The sequence below is a fragment of the Mustela nivalis genome (assembly GCF_964662115.1).
Source record: "Mustela nivalis genome assembly, chromosome: 7".
Taxonomy (NCBI): domain Eukaryota; kingdom Metazoa; phylum Chordata; class Mammalia; order Carnivora; family Mustelidae; genus Mustela; species Mustela nivalis.
In genome coordinates, this window is record NC_139026.1 from 74,411,731 (window position 1) to 74,425,974 (window position 14,244).

General features: G+C 36.7%; 1 protein-coding gene across 12 annotated transcripts in view; it reads left to right on the top strand.

The window, feature by feature from the left end:
- ABCC9 (ATP binding cassette subfamily C member 9) overlaps window positions 1–14,244 on the top strand; it is a 150,893-nt gene that overhangs the window by 98,197 nt on the left and 38,452 nt on the right. For all 12 annotated transcript variants that reach the window (XM_082738588.1, XM_082738590.1, XM_082738589.1 and 9 more), the window contains 7 exons: window positions 2,678–2,815; window positions 2,964–3,089; window positions 7,123–7,219; window positions 9,517–9,746; window positions 10,392–10,540; window positions 10,755–10,824; window positions 12,875–13,032. In XM_082738588.1, the coding sequence (XP_082594714.1) occupies window positions 2,678–2,815; window positions 2,964–3,089; window positions 7,123–7,219; window positions 9,517–9,746; window positions 10,392–10,540; window positions 10,755–10,824; window positions 12,875–13,032 (968 nt within the window). The remainder of the gene's footprint in view (window positions 1–2,677; window positions 2,816–2,963; window positions 3,090–7,122; window positions 7,220–9,516; window positions 9,747–10,391; window positions 10,541–10,754; window positions 10,825–12,874; window positions 13,033–14,244) is intronic.

The window sequence follows — 14,244 nt, forward strand, 5'->3', positions numbered from 1 at the left end:
AGTATTGCAGTTATAGTAATATTTAATACTTTTCTCTTTTGACTTTAATATTAGAGTTTTAACTGATTTACCTATCACTGTTAAAATATTAGGGTATTCTAACTTAATTATGTATTTATCTTTATTAGTGAGTCTTAAGCTTTCATTTGTTTTCCTCTTACTACATAGTGTCATTTCATTTCACCTTGAAGAACTCTTTTAACATATCTTGTAAGGGCAGTCTAGTGATGATGAAATTCTTCAATTTGTCTTTGCCTGGAGAACTCTTTGTCTTTCTTTCAGTTCTAAAGCACAACTTTGCTGGGCATTCCTGTTTGGTAGAATTTTGGTTTTGTTTTTGTTTTTCTTTTAGCACTTTGAATTACCACCCTTTTATCTTCTGGCCTGCTAGGGTTCTGCTGAAAAATCTTATACACTTGTGGGCATTGTCTTGTATGTAGCACGTTAGTTTTTCTCTTATTATTTTTAAGGTTCTCTTTTTGCCTAAATTTGACAGTTTAATTTTAATGTGTCTTAGTTTGGCTCTTTTTCAGTTCATCTTTTTTGGTACTTTTGGTGTTTTCTGGATCTGAATGTCTGTTTCTTTCCCCAGGTAGGGGAAATTTTCTACCATTATTTCTTTGAATAAACATTTTGCCCCTTTCTTTCACTTCTCCTTCTGGGATCCCTTATATATTGCTCTTCTCCATGATGTCCTATGAGTCCCTTAAGCTATCTTCAGTCTTTTTCATGCTTTTTCCCTTTTGTTCTTCTGACTGGATTAATTCCACTACCCTGTCTTTAGTTCACTGATTTTTATTCCTCTTAATCTAGTTATCTGTTGAAGTCCTCTATGGAAACTGTCAGTTCAATTATTATATTCTTAACACTATGATTTTTGTTTGGTATGATTTTACATCTCTTTGTTAAAATTCTCACTTTATTCTTGCATTTGTTTTCCAACCTCAGCGAGCATCTTTATGTGAGCTTTGAACACTGTATCAGATAAATCACTTACCTCCATTTCATTAAGATTGGTTCCTGGAGATTTATCTTGTTCCTTTGTTTGGAACATATTCTCTTGTTTCTTAATTTCCCATGACTCTCTGTGTTGCCTTCTGTGCCTTAGTAAAGTAGACAGCTCTCCCAGTCTTGACGGACTGGTCTCCTGTAGGCGATGAACCTCATCATTCAACCTAACCCAAGCTCTTGGTTGCCTCTCAGAACTTTGTGAATGCCCGAGCTTCTGTCTTTATTCTTACTGATTCCCAGTGGTTGGTAGTGGGCTATGACCCATCAGTGTCCCGAAGGGGAGGATTGCAGTCAGCACCTAAATGGAGGCTGATTAGAAGTTGGACCCTCGGGCAGCAGCTGAGAAAATATTTAGTCAAAACCCTTTTTACAGTGACAAAGATGCCTGTTTGAAAAGCAAACAGGGAGAAATTGGGAGATGAGCATTTTTGTCTGGTCCACACGCACTGAGCCAGAGCATATAGCCATGTGGGGTGCTCCTATGCCTATTTAAAAATGGCTTCTTTGTTTGCCATAGTCCTGCGGGACTCATGAATGCAAGCCCTGTTGGCTCTCAGAGCTAGATGATGGCAGCCAGCACATTTAGGGTCCTCCGTAACCCTAGAGATGAGAATCTCCTCCCAGGCAGGAAGTGGCAACTTGGTTTTATTGTTAGAATAGAATGGAAAGAAAAGACAAGGGACGTGCCCAATAGCTCTTTCAGGCTACAGGAAGGATCATAATCAAGATCCTTCATGCTAATTAGAAGTGGGATCCTCCAGTAGCAGCTTATAAAGTATACGGTCAGATTCCTTCCCGGGAAACACTGGGTAAGGCGCTTCTTTGCCTGCTTCTTCTATGCGGAGTCCTGGAGAGACAATGTGGTAAGTGCTCATGTGCCTATTAGCAACTGCTTTTTATTTCCTATATTTCTATGGGACTTATCAATTCAACCTCCACTGACTTTCAAAGCTAAGTGATTTAGGGGGCCTGTCCCTTGGGGAGCAGCCAAAAATTGGGGCTCTACTCTATATGTACGGCCCGAATCCTTCACTTCTCAGAGAGAAGCTGGGAGTTGGGGATTCCTTCAATTTGTATGGTGCTGTGCGGAGGGTGAGGTTTGTGGTGAGAGTGTGTCTCAGCCTTTACTATCTTTTAGATGGGGTATTTTTTTTAGTTTCCCAATGTGTTGACGTCACTCAACTAGTTTCTGGATTTCCTTCAGAGGGAATTGCTCTGTGTATAGCTGCATAGTCAGAGCACCCATGGCAGGAGGGAAATTAAGCATTCTCCTATACCGCCATCTTGGTCTGGAGTCTACGCCTGTTTTTATTATCTACATTTCAACTACTGGAATTATTGTTTTATTCTTTCTTTGGTCTATTGTTAAAAGTTGTCAGGATGTGTTGTTTTTTGAGCTTGGAGGTTTTATATATTATAATACAAACACTTGGGATATTATTATTTGCTTTTTAAATAATTTTTAAAGTGAAAGAGAAAATAAAAGCCTCACTTTTAATTGAATACCTCTTCGCAACAATTTAAGTGTAGACAGAGTCTGTTTTTGTATAAACTGGTTGTTAAGGATAATGTACTCTTGTTCATTTTTATTTCTACTTTCTAGAAAAATGGGTCATATCAAGAATATAGAAACTGTTTCCTTTTCTCTCCATTTTCCTGGTTTTAGGATGATCCATTCTCTGCCCTGGACATTCACTTGAGTGATCACTTAATGCAGGAAGGGATTTTGAAATTTCTTCAAGATGACAAAAGGACACTTGTTCTTGTGACTCACAAATTACAGTATCTAACACATGCTGACTGGGTAAGGGTTTAAGAGAAATTTCATTACTTTTAATATTATACTCATATATATAAACAGGGACATTAAGAAATGCTATCTTAAATAAAAGTAATTCATTTGGTCAGTTGAGCCTTTTTGTCACAATTCTGGTAATATATGCTTTCCTTAGATCATAGCCATGAAAGACGGAAGTGTACTAAGAGAAGGGACTTTGAAGGACATTCAGACCAAAGATGTTGAGCTCTATGAACACTGGAAAACACTTATGAATCGGCAAGATCAAGAATTAGAAAAGGTAATTGCTCATAATTCAGAAGAGTTCAGAGCCCACTTTAAAAGAGTCATGAATTATTAAATTCATTTAAAGGTATATGACCATTTAATATTTGATGATATTATGGTCCTCATTTGAAACCCAAAGTAATTGTATAATTATATGTCACTAATAAATAGGCTACTTTGGGGGCATCTGGGTGGCTCAGTCAGTTAAGTGCCTCACTTCATCTCTGGTTGTGATCTCGGGGTCCTGGGGTAGAGCCCTGAATCAGGCTCTAGGTTCAGTGGGGAGCCTGCTTCTCTCTCTTCCCCTATTTGCTCATGCACACACTCACACATGCTTGCTCTCTCTCTGATCTTAAAACAAATAAATAGGCTACTTTGAAAGAATGAAATTCTAATGATAACTTTTGGAGGAAGTACTCTTGGGTTTTTAGAAAATTTTGATTTGAATTTGAACCATATTATAATTATATGTGTGTTTAAAACTTAAAACTGTTCACTGAATCATAGTATATCATTATTTTATCTTAATTTTCCTTCTGCATATCTTATTTTCTTCATCTGTAATGTGAGGTTATTTTCACTCACCACCTATAAATAGAGTGGCATGAACAAAACAAAATCTAAGGTGATTTTGAAAGAAGAGCGAGCTGTGAGCTGTGGGTGAAGTTGTTAAGCATGCCTGGACAGGGCTGGGGGATGAATGAAAGTCATCAGGAGGTAATAACAATAAACTTTTATATTGATACAGTTTTTAAGGTTAAAGCCTTCTTTACATAGCTCCATTGATTTTCACTACCTCCAGAAAAAGGCAAAGAAAATATGGGAAAAATATGATCTCACTTTTATAGGTGAGAAAACTGAAGCCCAAAGAGGTTAAGTAATTCGTAAGCTGTACAGTACATATTGAAAGTGGTAGTAGGTGGACTTAAACCCAGGCCTGTATTCAGTGTAATTCCAGTATAATCAACATTATGATATAAATATAACACTGAATGGGGTGAGAACTGAGTCAGAGACCAGACTAAGAGCAGTGAAAGAACAGCTTGTGGTTGAGAGGTGAAGTTATCAACTGTATTAGCAATTTTTTTAAATGTTTTTTGAGTTGAGACTAGGAAGTGTCCAGAACTTGGTACTCCTGGTCAGGAATCAGCACTATAAAATGAAATTTTTGTATCAGCAAATTTCTGAGAACACCAAGAAATTAAAATGCATTATTTCATAAAAGAATAAAAGGATCTATGTTTCAATAGAGAGAGGAAGATAAAAAGTCAGACAGACCCTAGGATTGCTCTGTGTTCTGTGTATTTGCCAAAGACCTCAAAAGCAAACTACCTACGGAAGAAAAGACATATGTAAAAGTAGAAGTTTAAGTAGAATGGGACAAATCACAGAACCAATTAGATGAGGATATTCATTAAAAAAAAAAATTACAAGGTACTATCAGCAAGTGCCTACTTAGGGATTATACCGTGAGAAATTTGATTGGGATAGCTCCAAATGACGTGGTTTTTTTTTTTTTACAGTGACCAAGATGTCAGGGACAAAAGAATATGATGTAAGCTTAAGGAGTAGGGCCACTTATGGTTTACTTTGGAAAGAAAATCTGGAAAAAAAAAAGAGAGAGAGAGAGATTTGTTGGCTTGATTTTATAATAATAGTGACTGTTAAACAGGCCTGGAAGAAAGTCCATTAAGTTGTATTTAGAAATGAAGTGATCACTTGAGATAGCACAGCTCTATAATTAAAGACACATTACAGGGTTATAAATCAGTGGGTGGAGATACGGAGCAAGTTAGGGTGTGAACAGAGTGAGTGCAGATGCAAGGTTGAACAGCGGCTGGTAGAAGCCAGAAAGAACAGTGCACCTGTCCAGAATCCTCACCTGGGTGTGGAGGAGGTTAATGCCACCCAGGGAAGGGAAGGCACTAGGAATTCATCTGAAGGCTGGGAGAGTCACCCTGGGGGGTGGGGGGCGGGCAGGGGAAGGACAGTTTCTTGTTCACTTTGTTTTGTGGCAGGGTCAGGTGTTTGACAAGAACGCTAGTTCTCAACCAGGGTCCAGATTGCTCGTTAGGGGACATTTGGCCACATTTAGAAACATTTTGGTCAGTCACAGCTGAGGGGCAGGTGCTACTAGTGGGTAGAAGACAGGGGAGCTGCTAAATGTCCTACAGTGCAGCCCCCACAACAAAGAGTTTTCTGACCAAAATGTCAACAGTGCCAAGGTCGAGAAAGGCTGACTTAGAGCCGGAGCAAATCAAGCAAGCAGAGAAGACCAGCAAAACAGAGCATCCTGTCCCTGGGCTTTAGACACCACTGTCTGCTTAAGGCCTGAGGGGTCAACAAGAGAGACGTTGTAAGGATAGTAATGAAAACTACAAGAAGGTGGGGGAGATAACACTTTGAGCTGATTTAAACATTACTAAAAATTCTAGCTTGGATGACACCATTATCTTCCTAATGTTATTAAGCAAAATAAACCTAACATCATTTGATGTCTCCTCCCCCAGCCCTCACTTTAATCCGATCTATAAGGTGCTCAAGAAATGCTTATTAAATAAATGAAGTGAATTCACTTAAGTCAAATATCAACATAATTTAAAATATTTAACCTGTAATGAGCTTAATATGAGCGTTTACTTATAAGAAAGATGAGTAAAGATTTCTTTTAAGTATCTGAGATGTTCCATCTTTTGCTCACATAGCAGGAAGAATTGAACAGGGACCAAATCTGTTGTTTTCCAATGTGCAGGGTAATTTCATTTTATTACTCTGTCGGCAAAGGATCGAGTCAGCTTTAATTTGTGTTTAAGCTCATGTACAAGCTAGTTTTCATATCATTAAGCATAATTAAAAGCTGATATGAAATTGTCTCTGAAAAAAAAAGCTATTCAAGAAACACAATAGCTTTCATTTTTTTTAAACCAAGAATCTGGAAACAATAGAGCCTTCTAACAAGTCTCCAAAATCGCACATGTTGTGTAAGCCCAAAACAAAAACAACAACCACCATGATCACTACTTAGAGACTGACCACTATGGGTTTATTTGTTTATTGATATAACAGTCAAACTGTGAGGGGTGTGTGTATGTGTGTGTGTGTGTGTGTGTGTGTGTGTGTGCATATGCAGAAAGCCCTCAATTTATCAGATTCCAAAATTTTGTGGGTTGGTTGTTTGGAACTCAGAATGCATTTCCTCATAGAAACAAGGCTATGGTTAGTTTCCCAAACTGTCCTGCAGCAGCTGATTTAACCCACAGTGTATTAAACTGATACTACCACTCCAGTTCTGAAGCCAAGGGGACTTGGGTGTTGGAAGAAGAGGAATGGAGAAATTAAATTCTTCTCCTTGAGTACACAAATCTGAGTACACAAATCTGAAGCAACTCTGAAAAATTCACATAGTTTGTTTGGGGGATGTTTCCTTTCTCCTTCTGCATATTTCTCCTCCTTAGGCTTTCTCCTAAAGGTGCTAGGCACCTAAGTACCCTCATTTTTCATTGCTTCAAAATTACTTACCTTCTTTCACTGCCTATTGAAGTCTGTTGCTTTTGTGCAGCTACCCTAGTGAGATGTTAAGGAAACTCACTCTGATTTAGTAATTTACTAGAAGAGGGGATGAGTGATAGTGCTTTGCCCAGTCTAGAACTGCATGCATTTTTGAAGGAAATTATTTATTATCATGAATAAATCTTTAGTTAGACAATTATAGGGACTATCTGAAAGTGATGTAAAGATAAAACAAGTAGCAGTGGTGAAATATGCCTTAAGGAAGTGTCCCTGCTCCTGGGGTTGGCGCCCTTGTGTTGTTGCTACTACCCTGGCTTCTTACTGCCCAACACCTCTGAGCTCTGAAGCCTTACAAACCTCAGATGTTGCCTCAAAACTACTCCTACGACAGGAGTTGTGGATCTCTATAGAGAGCAGAGAGCCCAAGACTGGCAAAGATAACTAACAGTTGGTATGTATGGGTCACTGATGGGTGAGTCAAAACCTTCCTGTGGCTGTGAGCTCCTTGAATAATGGTAATGTGGTGTTTACTGTAGGATATGGAAGCTGACCAAACAACTCTAGAGAGGAAAACCCTTCGAAGAGCCATGTACTCACGAGAGGCCAAAGCCCAAATGGAGGATGAAGATGAAGGTAGACTTTTCTCTTCTATCTGAAACCTTCAAGTGGGACGTGACTGCTTTACCTTGGCACCTGATAAACAGTGTGCCCATGAAGAATAAAAAGCCACTTCGTAGGTAGAAAAGAACTAAGCCAAATATGAATACTGAAAATGAAAAGAATAGGAGCAAAAGAAAAGTATATATAATCCATCAACCAGCATCATGAAAGGTTTCTAAGTGTGTCTTAGTGTATTTGTGCTGTGTGAGAGAGGGCTGAGAGGCAAGGCCCGGTTTGTGATCAGACCTAGACCCTTGTTTTTATAAATTGGAAAGGACTAGTAGAATGACCAAGTCATTAATAAAATGTAAGTCCTTCAGAAATAGGCAATAAATGGGAAATACGAAGAAAATACTGTTTTGAAATATTTATATTTGAATCATTCAGTAAGTCCTCATGGAATTTTCATAACAGTACAGCAGTGAAGAAGAAGAGAATTCCACGAAAGCCATTTGTTATGTTTCAGTTTTCTGGATCTAATAAGGTATAGTAAAGAACAAAAGATTTCCTGGAATATATTGGAATAAGATGAAATAATTACATTGCCTTGACATGTGTTGCCAAGAAGTTTGTAAGAGAAATCTCATATAATTCCATAGGGTAAATGCACTATACTTCATGTTTCTTATACAGTTTTTGCTTAAGACTGCATTTCTACAAGCCAGTTAACAAAGAGAGAAAATTGTAATTTCAAGCTAAAAACCACCAAGACATGCTACCTTTCTATACCAGATAACTATTCAGTATTTCAGTAAATACTCATTGAGAGAATGGATGAATGGATTTTGCACTTCAATTCCTTAGATTTAAGAATATTTTTAAAGAACGTCTGGTGCTGTAAACAGACATCAGCCTTTAGAATTTAAAACCAGTTATTTCTAATGTATTCTAAAAGTGGAGTCATGCCCACTTACGCTCTCCACTGTTCCAGTGGTGAATATATGGCTGGATACTCTACCCCGGGCTTGTTGGTTAATCCATTCTCTGGGGCATAAAATAACGTAGTACTACTTTCCTACAAAATAAAATGATGTAATGCATATCAAAGAGCCGAGTATGCTACGTATTTTTCACTCGGTTGCTATTCCTGGTCCTGGTCAGTATGTCTGTTTCAGCCACCAAGAAGGGAAGAAGGGAAGTAGTTGCACATATTGTTCCTAACTCCTTACCATCAGCCAGTTCATTACATGGACAGATTAGGTACTGGGAGAAGGAAGAAATCTTGTCATTAGCTGGGCAGCCATAGGCAAGTTGAAATTTCAGTTAGTATGGAAACAGTGAATGGATGTTGGGGAGACAGCAAGTAGTCTGGAAGTGAACTTTCATCATGTAGATTTCTAATCCTGCTCACGCATTGAACCTACCCTTACCAAAGGACAGATTTTCTGAGACCTGTTCATTTACTTCATCTAGTTCAAAATATTAGGATCTTTGGTGATGCTCAGTCTTCCCATAGTATCCACATTTAGATTTCTGTGGTCTGATAAACTGTAAATCAAAGTTACCTATCTTCCCTACCCATAACCTGCTCAGTATACAGTAGTAGAATACATAACAGGATAACTGCAATGAAAATGGTCTTTGGAAAAGGAAAGGATGGGAAATGCACAACCGTTGCCAGACCACACAAATAATCAAATTTTGCCAGTGAGGAAATGCCGAAATTCTGTCTTCTTAGTGGAGTATGTTCTTAGGATAATAATCTTGGAGTTTCCAGATGGTTTAAACATCTGAGAGGAACTCCCTGACTCTTGTCCTCTGTCCTCTGCCTTTGCTCTCTGGAAGATTTCTTCTTGCTCATGCGCCTCCGTGACCACATCTAAAATGGACCATAGAGAACAGAGATTATGCCCTCTTGGGCAATCCACAAATTTCAGAGTCTATCTCCTTCTGGTGAAGTTTTACAAATATAGAAATTTAGAGTTCAAAGAATTACGTATTTAAGGGCCAGACCTGTGGTTTCATTGGCAATATGGTTCTTTCAATAAATTTGTAAACTTCTAGTCTATACTTCCTGTCAATTTGTTGTGTAATTAATTGGCAAATTATCTCATCCAGACATAAATGTTGCTTCTTGTTTTGCTCATCCATTCATTTTTCACCTATTTTTTCAATGGGTGTTTTTCCTGCTAAAAGCATTTAAGATTTCTAAGACTAACACTTGTATTTCTATAAATCTGAGGGGGATTTTTATATGCTTTTTTGTAAGGTAATATCAATTTTATCTACCTGTTGACTGAGGAGAGCTTAAACTAATATTTTACATGCAGAGGAAGAAGAAGAAGAAGATGAGGATGATAATATGTCCACTGTAATGAGGCTCAGAACTAAAATGCCTTGGAAAACCTGCTGGCGATATCTTACTTCTGGAGGATTCTTCTTGCTCTTCCTGATGATTTTCTCTAAGCTTTTGAAACATTCAGTCATTGTGGCCATCGACTACTGGCTGGCCACATGGACTTCGGAGTACAGTATAAACAATAGTGGAAAAGCTGATCAGGTATAGTGAATTCTGTTTTAAATCATTAAGGGAATAAATATTGAGATTAACAGGGATACTTTTATTTAGTTTGATATTAATAGCCCAATTTTTGTAATGATTCAGTAAGTTAACTAAAATAGGACCTGAAATGGAATGACCTGTCAAAACGGAAGCTATTTGGATTTCTTTTGCATTTTTAAAGCTTATCATAAGAAACATTAAAAGATAATGTTTGGATTTGGATTCAGGGAAGGTATAAGCACATGATTGTGTGTGTGTATGTGTGTGTGTGTGTGTAACATATACATGGAACTTTGGTTGTTATTGTTTTGATGGTATTGATTTTAACTACTGACACCAACGTATTAGTTGGTCATTCTGAGATTAGGGATAGGAAGAATAAACTCTACGGTGTAGAAAGCCAAGAATATTCCAAATCGGAAAATAGACTGTAATGCTTCATCTGCCCTTAGGCAAACCTTGGAAGAGGGTGAAGGAAACCAGTGGGGACAGGGTGGGGGTACTGTGTTTAGTCTCCACGAACTGTCTAAACTGATGCAAGATAATGAAGTTGAAAATATTGTCAGACTTTGATATTTTGTGTTCCAGTAAGAAAAAACTGATAATTTCATATTTGGGTTTTTGGTGTTGTTTGCTTTTTAGACCTACTATGTAGCTGGATTTAGCATACTTTGTGGAGCAGGTATTTTCCTCTGCCTTGTTACATCTCTCACTGTAGAATGGATGGGTCTCACGGCTGCCAAAAACCTTCACCACAATCTCCTCAATAAGATAATTCTTGGACCAATAAGGTAAAAAAGTAGTTATTTCTTACTCCCCCACACAAAATCATAAAACATGAATCTTTAAATTTAAGCAAAGTGTGAAACTTTAGAGAGTGTATTTGGTCTTTGAGCAAATGAATAGGAACCTTCCCATTTTTCTGGGCTCTAAGTTGTCCATTAGCAGTGCTCAGGTTCCAGACAGTTTAGTATTATCATACATTCTAATCTGTTTATTGCCTAGATTCTTTGATACCACCCCCCTGGGACTGATTCTCAATCGTTTCTCAGCTGATACAAATATCATTGATCAGGTGAGTGCCTCTGAGTTACTTCCAAGTTCAAAAACAACTTTTTCAGTGTAAGATAAATAATATTTAAGATAAACCATGATTCCTATTAACAATAAAATATTTCTAAAACTTTAAGCCTATATGCACTCATATCAATATTATATGCACAACTGATTTCTAGAATAAAAACTTAAAGATTTAACTTGAAATAATGTATGCATGTAGAAGAGGATACTTAGAGAATCAGTGTGAAATAATAAACTAACACTTAGTTTTTAATTATAAAAAGGAATCATTTTGATCAATGTATCTCCAGTCACAACAAAATTCTTAAAGTTTAGTATCGATGAAGAGTGTCTCCCAGAAGCGAAGGATAGAAGGCCAAGCTGTCTTACATGTCCTTTACTTCAACTAGACTGGCTCTTTACTAAGAAAAGCTTTAGATGGTATGATATTTTAGAGAGTATTCCAGGGATGCCGAGTTTATTTTAGATCCGTCTGCCTCTGGAAGTTTGTCCTGAAATTAAAGTCCTTAAACTCTAAAATTGGATCACTCCAAAAACAGACCCCTTAGGATAACTGACAGAAGAATCCATCAAATCCAGCGCTTGTCGTTTCTGACTTTTCGGAGTTACTATCAGAATATCTAAATTAAAAAAAAAAAAAAAGAATATCTAAATTATCCCCAGTTTAGGAAAACAATGCTTAATGCATGCAGCTGACTAAAAAGTATACTGAAAAATTTTGATGTATTCTTTGGTGTTAGTCACATTGCATCTAAAACACTTCATAAGGAATACATATGCAAAAAAGTAGAGACAACACAGTCTTTATTTGGAAGATGAAATGATTACCACCTAGAAAGTTCAAGACAATTAGTACAATAAAAAAAAAAAAAAAAACAGCTAGATTGACAGTTCAGAAGAGTATCTGCATGATAGTGTATGATATAAAATTCAGTAACTTTCTCTGCACCAATTAAAAAATTAAGTGAAAAATAAATACTACTCATAATAATAACAAAAACAAAAGTAGAGAGGGAAACTAATAAGAAGAAAAGAGATACAACAATCCTGGAAATCTGAAAAATCCTGTATATACAGAGAATTCCCCTATCAGATACGCAGAAAACATTATAAAAATAAAGTACTCTGGTGATCACAGAAAACAAGTAGTTCAAAAGAATAAAATGGAGAACTCAGAAACACCAGCATATGGAGAAATTTAACACAGGATAAGTGTGGTTTCTGGAATCAGTAAGAAAAAGATTATTTTTTTAATAAAGGATGTTGGGACAATTAGCTATCCATAAAATAAAAGCAAATACTTATGGAATAAAGGTGGCCATAGAAAGATATAAAACTATAAAATAAAATGCGGGGGAATGGTTTTAGAATTTTGGGGTAGGAATTAAGTAAGACACAAAATTCTGAATAAGGAAAAAAGCCAGCAGAAATGATTATATAAAATTTCAAACTTCTGTTGAACTAAAAACATCAAAGATGAATTTAAAATATAATAGATTAACTGGGAGAAAAGCTGGAACATATGTAAAGCAAGAGGAAAACATCCATAACTTATAAAGACCATCTAAAAATCAACAAGGAAAATAAATAATCCAATCAAAAACATGTAAAGGATATGAGCAAGCCAAATACAGAAAATTAATGTGAATTTCTTACAGAAGAGGAATAGCTAACTATGTTTTTAATAGTATGCAGCCATTAAAAAAGAGGGAGATTTGTGTATGGTAACATGGGAAGATTTATAGACTATCTTGTTCAGTAAAATAAATCAAGAACACATAGACAAATGAGATTTATTTCCATAAAATCCCCAAGATAAATTGACTGACAGAGGATAAGTAGATAGGTAGGGAAGTGGATAAAAATACTGAGCTAAGGGAAGTGAGTGAAATTGAAGGAATGAAGACTTGCTTACAATTAAAACATCCATGTGGTACTTTGGTAAATAATTATATAATTTAACTTTAAAGTGAATATTTTATTGCACTGTAACCAATATTTTCTTTGAGCTCAAACATTTTCCTTTCCAATTACCTTCTTCACAGCACATCCCTCCAACTTTGGAATCTCTGACTCGCTCAACATTGCTCTGCCTGTCTGCCATTGGCATGATTTCTTATGCTACCCCTGTGTTCCTGGTCGCTCTCGTGCCTCTTGGGGTCGCCTTTTATTTTATCCAGAAATATTTTCGAGTCGCTTCTAAGTAAGTAAAACAAAGTTCTGTTCATTTTCAAAAACCTACGTATTTGATTTGCTGTGATCCAGATTTGCTATAGTGTTTTTCAAGATTAGGTATGGAATTTGGAAAAGCAATCTATTTTTAACACGATAAAACCTATATTATATTTCGTTTGGAGATTTATTATAATTGTTTCTGTAATTGGTTGTTAAATCTTGGATATTTATTAACATGTGGATTGACGTGTTGAGTTTTGAGTCCACAAACTATGCCAAATCTTTCATTCTGTGATCCATTTTCTGAACATGACATTGACAGAAATCTTGTAAAACCAGACACAGTTCCAAAGAGTAAGTGACTTCATATTGTTCTATTGCACAGTGGGAAGAAAAGATAAAATATTGTAAAATGCTAAAATGCATTCTGTAAAAATCAGAAGAATTTAAAAAGGTTAAAGAGATAAGTCAGAGTGATGACTAGAAAAGTAGATAATCTTGAATGTCTGATAGAAGAGCTTTAACTCCAAGAGATTGGAACTTTCCAGATTGGATAATTTAACACATACTTGAGTACCCAGCCAAATATAAATAAAAGTAGCCATGAATCTTACATTCTTCTATTAATATAAGATTTATCATTTGCTGAGATGTACTATAGTTAAATGATATGTAGTACCAGTTGTTTTAAAATTAAATCGGAGTGGGAGACGAAGCATGAGAGACTAAGGACTCTGAAAAACAAAATGAGGGTTTTAGAGTCGGGAGGGGGGTTGGGGGCATGGGTGAGCCTGGTGGGGGATATTAAGGAGGGCATGTATTGCATGAAGTACTGGATGTGGTACATAAACAATGAATCTTGGAACACTGAAAAAATTTTAAAAAAAATTCCAGTTCAGCTTTGAAGAGTTGTTAAAAATAATACAGTAAATTTATACCATTGCAATAATCACTTTATTTTTTTTTAAAGATTTTATTTATTTATTTGACAGACAGAAATCACAAGTAGACGGAGAGGCAGGCAGAGAGAGAGAGAGGGAAGCAGGCTCCCTGCTGAGCAGAGAGAGCCCGACACGGGCCTCGATCCCAGGACCCCGAGATCATGACCTGAGCCGAAGGCAGCAGCTTAACCCACTGAGCCACCCAGGCGCCCGCAATAATCACTTTATTGCAACAAACACTCAGTAGGCATTACAGTGTTGAAAATAATTGTGTAAGCCATGTGGCAGGTGAAGGGATC